General features: G+C 44.1%; 1 protein-coding gene across 5 annotated transcripts in view; it reads left to right on the top strand.

The window, feature by feature from the left end:
* Positions 1 to 15792, top strand: part of lef1 (lymphoid enhancer-binding factor 1) — a 42829-nt gene extending 27037 nt beyond the window's left edge. The window contains exons 5-11 of one of the 5 annotated variants that reach the window (XM_005726869.2): positions 140 to 230; positions 1356 to 1475; positions 2254 to 2416; positions 3264 to 3371; positions 5197 to 5236; positions 5829 to 5870; positions 14111 to 14174. In XM_005726869.2, coding sequence (XP_005726926.1) covers positions 140 to 230; positions 1356 to 1475; positions 2254 to 2416; positions 3264 to 3371; positions 5197 to 5236; positions 5829 to 5863 — 557 coding nt within the window. In that variant the 3' untranslated portion in view covers positions 5864 to 5870; positions 14111 to 14174. Of the gene's footprint in view, positions 1 to 139; positions 231 to 1355; positions 1476 to 2253; positions 2417 to 3263; positions 3372 to 5187; positions 5237 to 5828; positions 5871 to 14110 lie in introns of all 5 variants that reach the window. The other 4 variants (XM_005726868.2, XM_005726866.1, XM_005726865.1 and 1 more) reach the window with 4 other exon arrangements.
* The last annotated feature ends 2742 nt before the right edge of the window (positions 15793 to 18534 follow it).

The raw sequence follows: 18534 nt of genomic DNA, 5'->3' as shown, positions 1-18534 counted from the left end.
GCTAAAATATGTCTGTAAGGGATATTTTTTATTTTATTTTATTTTTGCTAACCTGCTGCTTGCGCTGTTTCCTCCTTATCTGCATTCTGCCTATCTAATAGTTGTGTGTTGCTTTTTTTTTCTTCTTTTCTTTGACCAGGAATGCCCAGGCATCACCCCGGACCAGACATGCCCAACTTCTACTCCTTGTCTCCTGGAGGAGTGGGGCAGCTCACATCACAGCTGGGATGGTGAGTCACAGGCAGATTAAAGCAAAAGCCTGCACGACTGATTCATGCAAAAAGGGACCAGAAACTATGCAGCGTTTTTACATCTTATGGACAGTGACACTGTACCGGCTTTGTGTACTGAATAGAGAAGTACTGGCCTGGAACAGCAGCTTCCTCTGGGAGGTCCGCCTCCGGTGGTTTGTGCTGCGCTGCTGTGGCCACAGCCACACCACTCGACTGTGTGCCCAGCACATGTCAAACACATCACCGCATTCGTGCCCCTGCATAGCCATATGGCTGCTTAACCATTATCAAAGCTTTCTGGAAGCGCTTCTCTCTCTTTCTTTCTTTCTGAGACTTACTTCAAGTGCTTTTCTTTAGTCCTGTTCCACTGCATCCTTGTTACTTCCTGTGCTTTTTTTCCCTATCCCCCAAACATATCTCTCTCACTTTCCTCAGTATCTCTTACTCTGCTGGCTTTAGGGCAAACACTGAGTGAAGACAGATGTAACGTCCACGAGCAGGACACTTGATCACACATGACCAGAAGTCTCCACCACCTTTCCTCCTCATGCCCTTGTAAATCTGACTAACCCACTTTTGATTTAAGGAGTTAGGCTAAGGACAGGCGGCTGTTTTATTTAAAAACAAATCCCTGTTTTTCTACACCCACTGATTTTTGGTTTCCTAGGCAGAGTCTATACCTAGCAACAAGTCTGTTAGACTGAGGGAGTGGTGCATTTGCACTTTAGAACCATGTTGTTTGACACTTCACTTTAATTTTTTTATTCATTCATTAAAGAGAAGCTATAACCATGTTGTTAAAATCTAACAATATTATAAACTATTGATAGAAAAGTTAAAAAGTGAGATCTAATCACAAATTCTGAAATGTGACAAGCGTAAAAACACGGTGAAAGAGACTCCGACTGCTTGTTCTTGAGGCGCAACCAATCATTGGCTATAGTCATGCAATTGTCACACACGCCATATTCAGTCATGCGTATGCCGTGTGTGACAATTTCTAAAGTCATATAAAACAGTTCCCAGTCTTTTTTTTCTCACTTTAATGCCATTTGGAAGATATTTTCCACTCCTCTGATCCTCTTCTTAGTCTTTAATAATCAAAATGTCCTGTTATTGCAGGTTCCCGCACCACATGGTGCCAGGTCCCCCAGGTCCTCACGCCACAGGAATCCCTCACCCGGCCATTGTCAACCCACAGGTCAAACAGGAGCCACCTCATGACGGTGACATCATGCACATGTGAGTCCTGCAAACACAAAAAATATTACCTTAAAGCTTGTGCTGTCACTCCTCTATCAGCATTTTTTGACACAACAAACTTCCAGGTATTTGTGTTCTCCTCCACTCGCTACAGGAGGGCGATGCTCAGCAAACCCTCTCCCAACGCCTTGTTCTCTTTCTCTTGATGTGAGCAGATAAATGGCGAGGGCCCACGCTCTGCTGATAACAGGCCTATGCTTCATTTGGCCTCTGGGATCACAACACTCTTAGCTGACAACAGATACAGGTCCTAGATTAGTGCTAAGAATTCACATCCCCAGCGTGTGCAGTGGGAAGTGCTGTGAGAGCCCTGAAGTGGTTATCACTGATATTTCCATTATTCATGGACATCCTCCTACCAAGATTGTACTGGTATCAAAAAGGTTGTTAGAAAGTAAGTCGAGCAGTGTTTTCTTTTAGCGCGGGAGCATTTGGTTTTAAGTATTCACCAGTGTGCTGCGGACAAGAAAGTTTGGTTGCCATTACTGGTGAAGTAATCTCTCTGCATGAAGGGCTGCAACTATACAACTGCACATGATTAAAGAGGCCGGGGCCCATGGCGTGGCAGCCCCTCTCACGCTGCCTCGCCATTGGTTGAGTGCAGCCAGACCCTGGCTGCTTTTGTCGCCACGGCGGCACCATAATTTCCTTCTCCCGTTGCTTTGGACTTGAATTTATTTTGCTTATTTTCTAACTTTTTTAGTGTTTTCTCTTTCTCACCTCCTCCACTTTGTTGTCGTATTCCGTTTCTCTACAGGAAGCCGCAGCACGAACAGAGAAAGGAGCAGGAGCCCAAAAGACCGCACATCAAAAAGCCGCTAAACGCCTTCATGCTCTACATGAAAGAGATGCGTGCGAACGTGGTTGCCGAGTGCACGCTGAAGGAGAGCGCCGCCATCAATCAGATCCTGGGACGAAGGGTGGGTCGCGCAGTATACCTATACGCCGATCTCTAGCTTTCTTTCTTTTTTCCCCCCGAGTTTATCTTTGCTGAATCGCGGTGAGATCATAGTTTATGTCATGTTCTCTGAGGAGGCTGCTCGATTAGCTGAAAAAGTGCAATGATTTCTCCCCTTTATTAGCAGTCTTTATAAACTGGTTGTGATTATTGCCCTGATGATACTCAAGCCAATTATTTCCACTTTCCCCCTAAAGCCCCACACCCAGCTCTCTCTGTCTTTCAACAGCACAGACATGGGCTGCCTGTCTAACTGACATTTAATCAGATTGGCTTTAATAAAATATGCCTGTATAATGGCACGGTTGGAAATGACAAAATTTGTTCCTTTTGAGGATTGGGAAAAGAATGGGACCACAGAGCCATGTTAAAAGCCTTAACGAATAGGCCTGGCGGTTGAGGCAGCCAGCCACAGCAAAGCCTAGTTTGTGGCCTGCGTAGGGTAATTGCTTGCTGACATAGTTTGAATAAAAAGCACTGCTAAATTGGAAGCAGTGTTTTCATAAGAAATCAAAGTCGCCCCCCCCCTTCTTGTCTCCACCCCCCTCTCCCCTACTTTTTTCTCTCTTTCTCTCACTCTTGCGCATGTTAATCTCTTCATCATGTCCCCCCCCCTCTTCTTCTTTGTGTCTTTCATCCCCCCCGCTTTTTTTTCCTTTTATACACATGTGGAAGTTGAAAAGTTTTTTCCCCCTTCTATACCAAAACACCAGCGCACGCCTCTACGCAGAGAACATGCAAGTGCATGCCAGTAATTGACTGTATGCTATTTTTTTTCCTCCCCCTTAATCTCCTTTGTACTGAAACAGTGGCATGCTTTATCTCGAGAAGAGCAAGCTAAGTATTACGAGTTAGCCCGCAAGGAACGGCAGCTCCACATGCAGCTCTACCCAGGCTGGTCCGCTCGAGACAACTATGTGAGTATCAACAGAACAGACTGACAGAGGTGCGTGTGCGTGCGTGTGCGAATGTGTTTGTGTTGATTCATGTTTCTTTATGTCAGCGTTGCATGACTTGCTCTTAAAATGCCACACAGGAATGACACACACACACACCAACACACTAATTTGCACCAGTCCTCCTCCATGCTAATGGGGTCCATTTGTAGACCCTTTGTTTCAGCCTAATGTGTAATTCATAACACTGTGATTCACTGTTATAGTGCCATCCACACTAAAATGGATTGCAGTACCACGGACACTATTATTGCCATTGTGAGTGAAAATTGCCTGGTAATGGTTACGGCGCTCTTTGATGTTCCATATCGGCTTCGGATGTAGAAAGCAACTGTTAGACTGAGTCGAGGAGGCTGGATTATACATGCGGCGTTCAGCAGTAGCAACCTCTGCTCCCCCAGCTGCCCGTTTTTTTGTTTGTTTTGTTTTTTTGTTTGTGAATCTGGGCGGTTCAGCTGGATTTTTAGGATGAAGCCTGTGTTTATTGTTACAGCATTTATGTGTACTTACGTGCTGCTGGATGAGAGTCTAAATGTGTTATTGAGTGACGTGTGACGTGTATGAATCTTTGTGAGTGTGTGTGTTTGGGAGAGAGAGAGAGCACCAGCCTTTATTTAAAAGTGTGGCTCCAGCACTCACATTCACTCCACCACCAAAGTGCTTTGTGGTGTTTATCTGCCTCCCCTCGGACACCGACAGCATCCCTCCTCCTTCTGCCTCCACGGCTCCACTGCCAAAATGCCTCGCTGAGGTGGGGTGTGTGTGTGTGGGGCGGGGGATTGTTCATAGCTCTGCTCCCAGTGAAGCACAGCAGAGTTAAAGATGCGCATCATCACTGCATTGGTGACATTTGGGCCGGATCCTGTTGAATTTCCTGTTTTCTCAGTAGTTTCGATGTTTAGAAGGGGGTTAGAGGAATGGCTTTCTATGTGGCACACGACGAAGGTAACGATAATGGGTAGTGCAAAGTAGATGGTGTATCCTTCTGGAATTAGTTATTCTGTGACCGCTCCCACAATCACAGTATTACAGACAGAGCATCGTGCCTGGAAACACCCAAAATAGGCAACACACTGGCGTGGAAAAATCGCGTATCATTCATAGTTTTGCCGTGCACCCCCTCCTATCTCTCCCCACCCTTTCTCTCACCCACACTCACTCAGCTTCTCTTCTTCCCTGTCTGCCGCGGCAGTAGAAGGCAGATTAGCTCATGAATAAGTGGATTAGCAGACTTTGCAGCAGGAAACCAAAGTGCTGCTCATATTTGACTAAAACGACTCTACACTGCTATCTATACCTATAGTCTCCCCCCTGGGGATTTAGCATAAGCTAAAAAATCCTTACGCACTCCCACCACCTCACTGGAAAAACGAGTGCTACTCTTCACAGCCTAATTGCAGTGAGCGTTTTTAATTGCACTTCATGTTAATGTTTGTCATTTAAAAAATACAAGGGGGGGGGGACTTCAAAGCTAGACACAGAGCTGTCAAAACAGCAGAACTTTCACTCGGCCGGGAATGGCCACACTTCAACAGGCCTGAAGACTATGGAAAAGCGGTCGAGAGGAGGTAGAGCACACTTGATACGAGATCCGGCTCTCCATCGGCCCGTCCCTCAGTGTCGCAGTTTGTGGTGGAGTCCAGAGTCTGGGTTGATGCTGGTTGGATGCCCAGCAGGGGATGAGTGAACATGGCAGTCAGCAGCAGGATATCAAGAGTGGTCTAGTGAGCGTGAGTGCTGGAGCCACACTTTATGCGTTCCTCTGTATATTTTTTAGGGAAAGAAGAAGAAGCGGAAGAGGGAAAAGATGCAGGAATCGGCCACAGGTAAGAGACGCTTCCAACTCCTGCCTCCTCGCTCATTTGGGAAACGCCGTTGTTTGTTGGTTTCATTGTGCAGTTGGGAATCACTTCCACCATCTTTCTGTGGGGTCGTGTTTTACAGCAAATTGCCGCATTTGCAGTAATGTTCGCCCTGTGAAACAAACCACTAACCTCTCATTGACTGACAGCTAGTAGAATCAGACTAACCAAACTAACCCACTCACTATGCTCAGTCTAGCCTCAAACTTGACTTGTGTACACCCCTTCATTTATATGTCTCTATCCCTGTCTTCTCATATTACACCTACTTTGGGATTAGTCTGTCCATTCTATACGACTGCTTACGGATTTCTGGGCTTTGCATTATTTGTTTGCCTGCTGCTCTACAGTGTGTCTTTCTGCTGACCTTGTTTAGCTGCGCTTCTGAGCCTCTTCCTTAGCACTGCAACTGTAATCCACTGAGAATTACTTCTTAAGTAAAATGTCAGTACTTCCTTTTGGTCTGTACAACTGTATAGGCCAGATGGACGGTTATGATCTTTTGCCGTCCGGATACCCTTTTTTTTTTTTTTTAAAAAGATGCAATTTTCTGCAGGTACAGGCCAGAGAATGAAAACGGCGTACATCTGAGAATATGGTAAGACAACCCCCCCACCTCTATGCCCTCCCTGTCTGGTCCAGTTTGATATATGTCAAGCTTTTTCTTTATCCTTCATTTTGTTCTTTAAAAAAAACTGCTAAACACTGACTTTGAGAGAGTATGTGCTCACAGACTAATCCTAAAAAGGTCCACCCTAACCTTGCCATAGTCATTGTGTCAGCTGTGTTAAGGCCTGAAGAGGGATTGTGGTTTGTGTGTGCGTGTGTGTGGTTTGCTCAATGGCCTCAACACAATATACATTAAATTTTCTGCATGCAAGCGTATGCATGTACTGGTCAGTTCAGTGTCTTTGTGAGCTGGTTGGATGAGAACTCGTATGCTATTCGGGGGTAAAAGTGTCCAAATAAACTAAAAATATTGCTTAATAAATCATGCAGCTCATGAACTCAGTGTTTTCTAAACATGGCATAAATAATACATCTGAAACTTTCTTTTTTTTGCTCTGGTGGAGGCTAGGATATCAGCTCAGCCCCATATGGGCTACATGTGTTGTCTTTCTCTGCGTCTTTGTGAAGCAGGGCAGGATCCAGCAGCTTGTCTGGCAGGAACTTAATGAGATGCTATACCTTTAATAAGATTTCATGGTATCTGGGCTTTCAGGGTGTCTATAATGCTCTCATAACAAAGGCACAATGTAGTCTCTCGCTCCCTTGCTTTTTCAACACGTTATCAATACGTAGAGAGATATCGATCCACAACAAATGTCAAGAAAGGCCTCACTGAATTGTCACCTGTCCTTTTTTCTTCTTTTTTTCTTTTTCTTAAGAGGAGGATTACTAGTCCCAGTATGTGGTAAAGGCAACTCTATTCCCCCCTCTCGATCTTCCTGACTCTCCTTGAGTCGCTTCTCTCCCTCCCTGAGAGTCTGGTAGCATCCTGTTATTCCGCTTCCTTTTGGCAGCAGAAAAAGCCGGGCAGATGTGACAAATCTGGTCTTATGTCAAAATCACCCCTAACCACACAAAGGTTTTCCACTTGATCGATTCCTGACCCAGTGGCTCTGCGAACCCAAAATTGGGCTTTTCTTTTCTTTCTCTGTCTCTTTCCTTTTTTGGTGACCACAGCCAGTTTTCAAGGAACAGAGAGCGCAAGCGCTAAAAAGCACTTTATCTCTGATCCAATAATTAGCAGTGCCTAGCCGCAGCGGGATGGACACCCTTGCTGATTCTCAGTGACAGCCTTAAACTAATATGCATAATACCAAGGATACTGCCACAACTCCCCAAGCCCTCAATTTATGCAGATCCCAAAGAGCTGGATTGAGGTTAGCTTGCTGTAGACGCCAAAAAGCATCTTTAAATGAACTCGTTTGTCTATTCCTTTTCATCTGTCCGCGCCTCTAACCCATCTGTCTCTCCCCCGTTATGCAGAATCTGCAAAGAAATCTGTTAACGAGTTAATTTTGGGGACTCTGTTGTGAACACCTCTATTGTACGGAGGTTCAACATTTGGACGGTTGTGATGAAGAATGTTCTGGTGACGTGCTGCACTGACTTTGTGCATTTTCATATTAAATGGCCTTTTTTAAAGGCCTGGCAAGCCAGGAGTTGAGCCTCAGAGCAGCATTTTATGGCGTGATGTCGGTTCCCTTTGTTATCTTTAGCATGTCAAACAGTGGGTCCACCACACAGCTGGCTCTCACCACAGTACAGCAGCTCTTAGAGAAGTCATTAGTCTGACATTGTGAAATTAGAGTTTCTGCCTGTCTCTCTCGCCGCTCCTTCCCTCACACCCCTTTCTTTACACTAAGTGGAAATGACTCTTTTTGCACTTTTTTTAAACTCCCTTTCGCTGTTTCTGCACCTCTTTATTTTGGTTCTGTCCATCTTGCTTCCTCTCGTGCTGTTAGCCTTTTGTCTGACTAAGCCCTCTGATTCACAGCCTTTGAGATAGTTATCTGGCTGAGACCCCTACATGCCCCCAAGGCTTTCTCCCGTTTCAGCCACTGCACATTTTTTTCACATGGGGGAGACACTCCTAACAAAGGTGGCTTTTTAATCTGGCTAACAAGGGCCCCCAGAGTTGCCGTGAAGCTGCATATAAGTTCACAGTTTTTGTTTGTTTGGGAGTTGCCACAAACTAGGCACGAGGTGGTATATTTTTATTTTGTAAATCAGGTGGTCCTGGATATGCATTATGAACATCTGCAGAGTGTATCAAAGGTCATTTGGAACCACACGCCCTGCTCCAGAAGCATAAAAGAAAGTGTTGTTCAAGCAGAAGCTTTGGTGGCCACTCTCGCTCATCTCCTCTTGTCTGTCTCGGTCGTGCCCCAGCTCTGCTCCCTCTGATGTCTGCAGCCAGAAGTCAGCTGTCAAAAGACTTTGATGAGCGAGGAGGGAGCGAGCGCGTTAGGGGAGAGCGAGGGCTAGAAAAGGCCCAGAAGAAAATCCCCCAGCAGACCCCGTTCTCCAGAGTTCGGAGTTTACCCAATCTCAGTCAACCGCCACTCATCCTTCAGTCTCCGTTCCTCATTTTCTGCCCCCCCTCCCCTCTGTCTTTATTTGTTGCCTCTCATCTTCTCCCTCTCTCAGACCCTCATCACTCTCAACACATTGCACAAAATCTGAGCAGCCAGCCACACACTCAGGCTGCAATTAGGCAAGATTCAGCGTCTGCCTCCATTTCCAGAGTCATTTCAATTTGGCAGCGAGCCTCTAGGCTACTGCGGCACAGCCCAGTGCCTCCACACCCAGCCTTATTAGTGACCTGGGATAATTGGGGAAGGAATCCGGATTGCGAAACTGACTGTGGGTCTCGCTCTGAGCAGCACGCGGGAGATCAGAGGATGTTTTTAAAACTGTACCAAAAAAAAAAAATGGTGGGGGGATAGTTATGGGTAGGAGGTGGAGGAGAGATTTTAAATCAGAGTGACGCCCCAGCTAATGTTACTTTAGGTAGGAAATGGAATCGGAAATGTCCCCCCCCCCCTCCACAAAGCATACACTGTGAAGTAAAACTACTCTCTCAGCACTTAGCATGTGAAGCCTCAGTTGAGTGTGTGGTTTTCGCTCAGAAGTAAAAAATCTTTCACACTGACATAGTTGTCTTATCCTGGCTTGGCAGCCGTATTTCACACCTTTTTCTTTTCTCTTGGGGGGGTCGGGTGGGGTGGGATAGGGGATGGAGTAGAAGGCTCCACATGGGAATAAATGAAGCTGTAGTTCTCCTGTTGTTTAGACTGGGGCCTGGAATTTGTTTTGATTGAGTCATGGGCCTATTGTGTCGTGGTTTGGCCAGCTGCGGTAACAGCATGAGGGTCCAGTCTCATGGCTTTTTTGGGATGACTTCTCTACTTCCTCTCTTCCTCTCCTCCACCCCCCTCCATCATCCCCCCTCCGGGGGCTCCTGGAGGCATTGCAGCCTCTCGGAAGAGGCAAAAAATATGTGACCTCCATAAAACCCTCCCCTTGTGAGATGCTTATCTGTGAGTTATCAGAATGAAAGCGCCCCAGGTAACATGGCGCAGGCAGGCAAAGGACGGAGCGTCAAAAGGAAGTCGTGTTTATTATTAAAGGAGGCTAAACGACTATCCCAGCTCTTCTTCCACTCGTTTTCGCTGCCTCGTTTCGCCCTACTCCACCTCTTCCTGCTCCACTCCTCTGTCCTGATGCTGAATATAAGTGGCGGTGGAGGCCCTTTGAAGCGAGACCACAGCAGAGGGAACAGTCATTGTGCAGGCCCTTTGAATGTGCCGCACCACCACCCTCCTCCCTGACATCCCCCGGTTTGCAGTGGCTCAGACTGAGCTGTGCGGGGGCACACGGCCAGACTTCACCCCCAGCAATGCCTCCTCAGATGTGGGCAACACCTCACCCCTCCTCCCCACACCCTCCTGTGCTCCCCCCTAGTCTCACCCACACATGCCTGAGGTTTGGGCTTTTGGGTGACTCCCCCTCTTCCTATTCCCCCATTTGACCACAGCCAGACCCCACCCTTCCTCACGCTCCAATATTTTATACAGGCACGTTTTTCGCTTCTCATATTTCTTTTTAAACTGTTCGTTTCTGATAATGCTTGTGGAACCAATACAAACCAATGTTTTCACCCCCCCCCCCTTTTTTTTAAATGAATATTTCCTTTCATTGCCATCTCTTCCAGGTGTTTCTTCTAATGGGCCGTCTATTACTGTTTTTCCCCTTTCTTCCAACATTTTTTTTTGCTGTTAAGAGCATCACTGTAACACTTTTTATAGAGCTGTGGCTTCTTTGAAAAGCTGCCACCAAAGCTGGTTGTGCGATACAAGGCCAAGGTCATAGCCGAGACACTCCAGCACACCAGGCTCAAGTCTGGGCCTGAGAAACAAAGCAGCTTAGGTAATCTGCCTGCACTGCTGGCTTGTTTACAGCCTAAAATCATCCAACTGTACTTGTTTCTTGCCCTGTCAGAGAGCAATACAAGGAAAGTCTAAAAAGGTGATTCCTGCTCAGTAGCATCAGTGGACACATCTCCCAACCACAGGGTCTTTCCTCTCATGGTAGAGTCTGCACTCTCCACTTGACTTATTTTTAGAGTAATTTAGCAATTCAGCAATGTTTTCCTCCTTAATAGTACTGAAAAGAAACCCCAGCGCTTTTGTGCTGGGATTGAGGGGAGCTGAAGGGAATAGGGGTGGGTGGGGTGACGGGATGGAGGTCAGGGGGCTATAAGGCGTGTGGGTCCCAGCTGCGGGTGCTTTGATTCGGCCTGAGAGGTGAAAGCGGCGATTGAGGCGCGAGGCCGTGCCAGTTATCTTAACCTCCCACACTTCAAAAGCCGGGCAAGGGCTCGTCCCACTCCTTCCTCCCTCCCTCCCTCCCTCCCTCCCTCACATAGAGGCAAAGGAATTGGGGGAGAGTGAGAGAGAGAGAAAGGGGGGAGACTAAACCTTCACTCACCCTCTGAACAGAGGAGCGTTTCATTTCCTGCAAAAAAGACCGGCCAACATTCCTGAGCACTAATGTGGACGGAGGCGGAGGAGGAGACGGAGGGAAGCGAGAAGAGAGGAGGGGTCAAGTTGCTCCTGAATCCAAGTGTTTGTGTCGGCTGGACCTTGTGAAACACTGGCCTGGTGCCCCCTATAACCAACCACCACCACGCAAGCACACACCCCTGCTGTTAGCACCAGCTCTTTTTGAAAAACTCACACACACGCAGACACACACTTCTCACCACCCCTCAGGACTCTTCCCCAGGCAGGAAGGCCAGCGCTTTTCATGTCTGCGGTGGGGGGAAGGAAAAATGCTCCCCAGGAAACTGGGTGCAGGGCCGGGCGTGCGGGTCCGCTTTGAGATCCTAGGATGAAAAGAGGGAGGGCGGCGGAGGTAAATAAAAGCAACAGGAGCTCTCTCTTTTTCTCTGAGCCATGTGTTCCTTTCAGTTTCTGTCCTGTGCCGCTCGCGGGTCAGCTCTCTTTGGGAAAGGTGGCCTCTGTCCCGTTCTCTTTTATCCACATGTGGTGAAGCAGTCAGCGTGGTGACGCGTGTTTGTGTGTTTGTGTGTGCTTAAGACAGTTTTAAGTGTTAAGATGTAGCGAACAGCAGTAGCACTCGCCTGACTTCACTCTCGGCTTTGCCACGAGGGAGAAGCAAACTAATACCGTTTCTCTTTCGTTTCTCTACCGTCTTCACAAAACATCCATCTTTTTAGTCACAGGAGACATCCATCCACCTCTGTCTATGCCTCTCCACTTTGATCACTGATTCTATTTGATGCTGCTTGGGTCTAAAATAACTCTCCTTGGCTTGTCAATAACTGAAGCTAACTTTGTTATGTTAGCCCAAGCTTGGATCACGAGAGGGGAAAAGAACACTTTTGCAGCTTGACAAACAATTTTCCCTCGTCAGGGAACCGGGGCCGATTTCATGAAGGTCTTGTGAAGTGGAGTCGCGCAACATTTTTACACCCTCGTGTCGACCTCTGCCTGAACCACGCAGGTTTGGGTAATTAACAACATAGCTACATGAACTATGGCAGTCTCCTGTGCAGGATAGTGCGTCTGTGAGTCAGGTGCCTGTTGTGCGACATAGTTTACATGGTAGACACAGTTCTCACGTGCCTCTTAAGACTGCAGACCCTGTGGAGGTTTACCCGAGCTCATAGGGACACAGCTGGGGTGATAAGTACATCCTGTCGCTTTTGAAATTATAAATATTGGACATGACTGGTTTTTACTAGTACTAGTAAATAACACACCACACTGGAGATGTGAGGGGGATATTATGTTTTGGCAAAGCTTTTTCTCTAACACTCCAGTTAAAGATGGAACACATTTTCCCCAAAGTCACATGTTCAAGATTATTCACATTGAGAAGAAAAGACTACTGTTATTATGTGATAAAGTTCTGCTATAACTTTGATTGGACACAAATATAAATATTCAAGCTGTCATCAGCTTCACTGTCATCTGGTCGGTCGATTAATATCAGCTTTAGCAATACACGGGCACTAAATATGTATATTCTTTAAAAGTACACAAGTGCTCTTAATAGGTTGTCCTAACAGAGGGGTATACTGAAAGAAAATTCAACACAGTCAGGCTTTCTTTGCATTAGCTGGCTTGACAAAGCCTAAATCCACAGTAAGAGGTGATGGGCTTTAGGGCAGTGGTTATCAGCTTTCTTTGTTAAGCCCAGTTCTTTGCTTCGGGCTCTATACTCGCTCACATAAAAAAGGGGGCGTTCCACATGCCATGCAATGCTTTTTTTTTCCCCCCACAAAATGATCCCTATGAGTGTCCCCTACTCAGATTGGAGATGTTATCAGATGATTATGATGATAGCACACAGAGCAACCAAAATAACCAAATTTACTCGAGTTAATGTATTTTATCACAGCTGTTTGTTTTTGGAGCTCTGCAACTTTATGCGCTGGCACCAAATTAAAAACCAAATCTGAAACTAACTAACATTTATGCGGGCAAATTCCAGTAACTTTACAGCTGGGACATCATTTTGTGTTTTCTACGTGAGTTATGGCTAAACAAATTGCACGCACAATGAAACACATTCTCTCAGCAGAGAATCTACATCACTCTTAAAACATGCTGTTAATAAAAGAACCAGTAATAACATGATGCAACTGATTTTCAGATCTGCTCATGACCAGGTAATGTGTTTAGCATAAGTTAGCTTGGTGATTTATCCAGGTTTAAAGAGAGCCGCTTCTGTCTTTAGGCTCAGTGTATCTGGCTAACTTGGTAATCTTGCTTCACAGTACACTCTTTAAGCTGAGCGACTGGAGGTACTACTTTCTGAGTCTGTTAACTGTCTGTAAAGTAGAAGAAACACACTGTAGCAAAAGGACTTGTAGTGGTGGAAGCTAATTAGATGAAGCAACACATTAAAAGTTAATAGTGATCCATATAATACACTAATCCTTCTGCAGTCACAGATATCTAGTAATGTATTAAGTACTGTATTCTGCATAAACCTGTGATTCCTCGCCTATTGTCAAAAACAGATTGATGTGGCACAGTAGACCGGGGTCAGTCATAGGCTACACTTGCTTATAAATGCCACTTTGAAGCTATTACAAATATGCTGCAAGCGTGGGATCAAATAATAGTACCTGCTGGCATTTTTCTAATGTGGGATACGCTTGTCTACCACCTATAGAACCATGAATGCGCTCTTATGTTGTCCCAAGACCAGAAGCGTGGGTGTTCAGACAGACCCAGAATTTCCTTTTTCTTGTTTTCCCGTCGCCCACCTGCAATGGCAGCATAAATGTCAACCAGAAGAAACACAATTGGGCGCTCAACCCCAGCGTGAGAGAGAGAGAGAGAGAAAGAGAGTGAGCATGAGAGGAGGAATGAGCAAAGAAGAGCGCAGCACTGCCAGCTGGGTCAAGGCAACCCCCACGTTACATGAGATCAAAGCTAGACCAGCCCACATCCTGCCACTGACCTATAAGGCCTCTGTAGCTCAGAGGCTCCACACTGCTGCAAAGAGTTTCATTCAACCAGCTTTGACACCACGAACTGAAAGCAAATGATTGATTATGTAGATGCTGATGACAGATAATTTGTTCCCACCCCCTTGAACTAAGGGGAGCATGCTTGCATGGTGAGACACATGGGAGTCACCCTGAGTCATCTCGATTTGTCTTGTCTGCTTTTTGATGAACAGTGTGAATATAACTCATGTTTTGGCATGTGGTGTTCACAATGCAGCAGTTTTGGGGGTTTTTTTTTCGTGTACAGATGCAGTCATTTCTTTTATTCCCTTTTCTTCTAGGAGGAAAACGCAACAGTTTCTCCACATGCAAAGCAAAGGCAGCAGCTTCAGGCCCTCTGCTAGAGATGGAGGCCTGTTAGATCCCATGAAGACCCTTAAATCTCCAAAACCGAAGCCTCCAGTTCTCAGAGAAACCCCCACAGCACCCCACAACCCCCCCGTCGATACCCTGCCTAACCCTACCCGCTTTCCTTTGCCACCATCACATGCCACCGCCGTCACCAGAATCACTGTTTGACTCTACTTCCTCCCTAAAGGCGCCTGCTGTAGAGACACTGAACCGAACTGACCGAGACAATCATGATTATAGTAGGAGCACCCTCACGTAACCGTGCCGTCTCACTCTGAAAGCATCGAGTTAACATCTGTGTGGTTATTTTCATTTTAATATGTATATTTTTTATTTTTGTTTCGTCAGTTTTCCTTTTCAATGTTGGCTTTACTGCAAATCTGTGGCACTGCACTGAAAAATAGCAGCAATTGTGATGTGTGCACAAATGCCCCCCTCCCCCACTCTACACTGCCCGTAACAGTCAAAACACCTGCTACTAAGTTATTCTAAGTTATTTTGCCACCTCTTTTTCCCCTTTGTGTAGTTCATTAGGCTGTAATTTACTTCCCCGCCCCTTGTGTTTCTCTCACTGGGTTTTTTTTTGTTGTTGTTGTTGTTTTTTTTTTTGTTTTTTTTGAGAGACAATTTTGGGGGTTTGCCACCACCCCCCACCCCTCCATCCCTGACTGACCAAACACCTCTTTCTAGACTGCACTAAGGAAGATGGAGGGATCTCATCTTGTCCAAGAAACGCCCTCAAGATTTCTAGTTCGTTGCTGACGACCAGTTGGTTCAAAAAAAGGATCAACATTTTGGATTTGCTTTTCATTTTAGACTGAATATTATTTTTGAATGCCTTTTATTTGTATCCTGAACCCTTGTTCAGTTTCTTGGTGTATATTTCTGTGATTATTTTTCCCCTTTGTTTAATATGGTTTTTGTTTTGTTTTTTTTATATATATAGTGGTATATATGAAAATAAGCTTTGGACACAGGAAAGCCATTTTTCTTGTTGAAGCGTCTTGCAGAAAATTGAAACTTAAGGCTTCTTTTGATAACTATTTGTAACAAATAGTGACCTCGAGTCTTGCTCAGATGTAAAATAATGCTCAGTATGTGTACTTTTTAAACTGTCAGGATTATGTCAATTTTCTTGGTATTTTTGCAGGCAACATTAGGACAAAGGCGAGAGTGACAGCTCAGAGGCCTATATTTTATTGTTCTAAAACATGACATATGAAGCAGAAATATATATTTACCCCAGCACTTGACAGTCTGTCTTTTATTGCAATGGACCTTTTTGTCTTTTCTCTCTGGTAGCTAATAGTGTGGTCTTTAGCCATGTTGTTTATTCCATGCAAACATCTCTGTAACATCTTGATTTTAATGCTCTATTTTTAGTATTACTTGATTAATTCCTTTTTTTTCTAAAGTCTCATGTTTTAGGTCACTGTCATCTTGGTATAGCATTTTTTTTCTTTGCTTCCCAAGTGGTCATATTTGAACCGTTTCAACATGTTTTGTTTTTTTTTGTTTTGTTTTTTTAAAGAAAAACAATAAAAAGGCACCATTGGCTCATTTGATCACTTGTGTGGTGGAAAGACCAGAGCTAGATGTGCCAGATGTAACATTCTGTGTGTCGTCATTGGAGCGTGCAGTTTTAGCACTCGCAGGCAGCAGTGACACTCGGTGGTGTGACACGGATAAAACATGACATCGCTTTGCTTTTGCGTTGGAGGAAACTTATTAAAAGGCTTAAAGAAGCTGACAGGCAACAATATTGGGACTAAATTTATGCAGAATTGCAGTGCTGTGTAAAAGTCTTGAACAACTCCTTAATTTCTTTGCATTGTGATATGAAAATGGGGAAAGAGGTCTAGAGACTTACTGAAAGTTGTGCAAAGAAACATGGAAATGTAGTATATAAATTAAACAGAGTTTGTACAGTTCTATCAAGCTTGAAAGTCCATATGTGGCATGGCCATCTTTATACTTCAGTACTGGCTGAACTGTTCCTTTTTCCTGACCTTATAATGTGGCACACCTCAGCCTTTTATTCCCATTTCCCCTAATAGCTGCTCTTCCACTGAGACCATTTCTAAAGAGGGTTCAGCGAACAGTAACAGTAACTGTTTCTTAAGGAAGTAGACGTTCATCTGCTCTAGTTTTTTATTTATTTCTGTATGTATGTATGTATGTATTTTTACCACTGCCACTTCTTCTGTTCTTCCTCAAATCCTTGAAGGACACACTGCACACCATGCTGTGATATGCCAGGTTTTTGGCTAACAGCTCTCTGGCTAAGAAATCACCTTGTTAGTGCAAAAATTCAATTTCTTGTTTGTCAAACTTTGTCCTTTTTTTTTTGTGTAGATCTGACTAAAAATAATGGTAACAAATTATGTGTTTTTCCAGCAAGCTGCTGATAACAGCACAAAAAGATGCTTTAAGTCCCTAAAAATAGTATTTTAAATTGGTAATTTGCCAACTATAACAGGGACCTCTCTTGACTTAAGATGCCATTTATGGTTGAATGACTCAATAGTCAGTGTTAAGTCACTTAACAAACAAACAAAAGCATTGCTTCGAAAATGACCAAGTACAAAGATTGGATCAAAAATGGACGAAAACGCAACCAATGTTCAAAGAAAAACTTTGAAACCTTCAGAAAGCCTGAACTATTGTTCAAGAGCACTTAAAAAAACAAACAAACAAGCTAGAAGATTCTTGGAAGCTAAATATAAAGAAATGAGACACAAGACTTTTGAACAGTACAGTATATTAAAGTAGTAGTGCTAGCAGTGCTGCTGTGAAAATATAATCTTGGAGTATCTGAGCCTTTAAAGAAGAACAAAAACTACAGTTGAGTAACAAGTTTCCAGATGTAAAAATTGCACAGTTATCGGATTTAACAGTCTTCAGTTAAAACTCTTATGGTGATAAAATTCATTTTTAAAGTAAATCGATCCCTTTGATTAATTTGAAATGTCTTAAATCCAAAGAACCGAATTGTGACCCTGCAGTCTCATCAAGGACCATTTCAAGTGAAACAGCACCACCTTGTGTTTGTGTTGGGTTAACAAGACATGGAAAAGATTGAGAATGTGTCAAGTGCATTATGACAGCATCTGCAAAGTATTCATTTTGTGCTCACAATTAATTTGAGTTTAAAATGGATAAAAACGTCCACAGTTTTATGTGAAAGTAGTCTTTTATTTGTACAGTACTTTTCAAAACATAGCTACAAGATTAAAACAAAAGATGTGAATAACAGAATACATGAATACAATACAAATACATTTGTGAATAATAAAAATAAGGGAATGACAGCAAACCCACGTAATCACTAAAAGCCTAAAAACAGTTAACTGTGTAAGATGTAGCCAGTGTAGTCTGGCAGCTGTCACTGGCCACTTTGTTAGGTACACCTGTTCAACTGCTTATTAACGCAGATCTGCACATTTATAATCAGCCAATCACATGGCAGCAACTCAGTGCGTTTAACCATGTAGACACGGTCAAGTTGCCCTACCGTCGCTCATACCGAGCATCAAAATACAGAAGAAAAGTTATTCGATTCTAGAGTCTCCCTGAGTGTTGCTGCTGACACTGTTAGTATAGCCATCTTTGGATGGCCATTTCCAACATGATGATAGGCCAGATCATCTCAAGCTAGTTCCTTCAACATGACAATGAAGTCACCAGATCTCAATCCAGTAGAGCACCTTTGGGTTGTGGTGGAGCAGTAATATAGCCCCCAAGTTTTGGTCGAATTTACCAACATTTACTTTGTATTCTGATAGCATAATTTGTGCCTCGATTCTTTTAAAATACACTGTAGATAACCATTTCTTGCAAAAACACTGTCATTTATTTCTCCTTTGAAAACAGTTATCACTCTGTTCCACTGTACTTACATTTATAGGTATGAATGGGAATTGCTGTATTATAAAACACTAATAAATTTCTTAGCAAAGCAATTAAACGATGAGTGAATTATTTACCAAGTGAATTATTTAAATTCACTAGAAGAACCATACCCCCCATCCCTTTTTAATTTTTTAAAAATCTAATATGTTTGTTTGCATATGTGATGTTCTCCAAGTGTAAAAAAAATAACAACAAACAAACAGGCAAACAAACATCCAGATACAAATTGGATAGCATAATGTTGCAGTGGATTTAATCTAAACTAACAATATTTGCTCCTTCACTTTCTCCTTCACCTAAAGCCTGTACTATGAATGAGAATTAAGTGCTTAGCAAGGTAACTTCAGGATTAACTGGGTTTTCAGGGTTGTGAAGGTGGTTAGTGGGATAAATTTCCATGGTAACTTATGCCGCAAACCTAGCCTTAAGTTTAAGAGCTCAG

Source organism: Pundamilia nyererei, unplaced genomic scaffold, assembly GCF_000239375.1.
Source record: "Pundamilia nyererei isolate P.nyererei 1_Seehausen unplaced genomic scaffold, PunNye1.0 scaffold00022, whole genome shotgun sequence".
Taxonomy (NCBI): domain Eukaryota; kingdom Metazoa; phylum Chordata; class Actinopteri; order Cichliformes; family Cichlidae; genus Pundamilia; species Pundamilia nyererei.
This window is presented reverse-complemented; position numbering and strand designations above follow the sequence as displayed.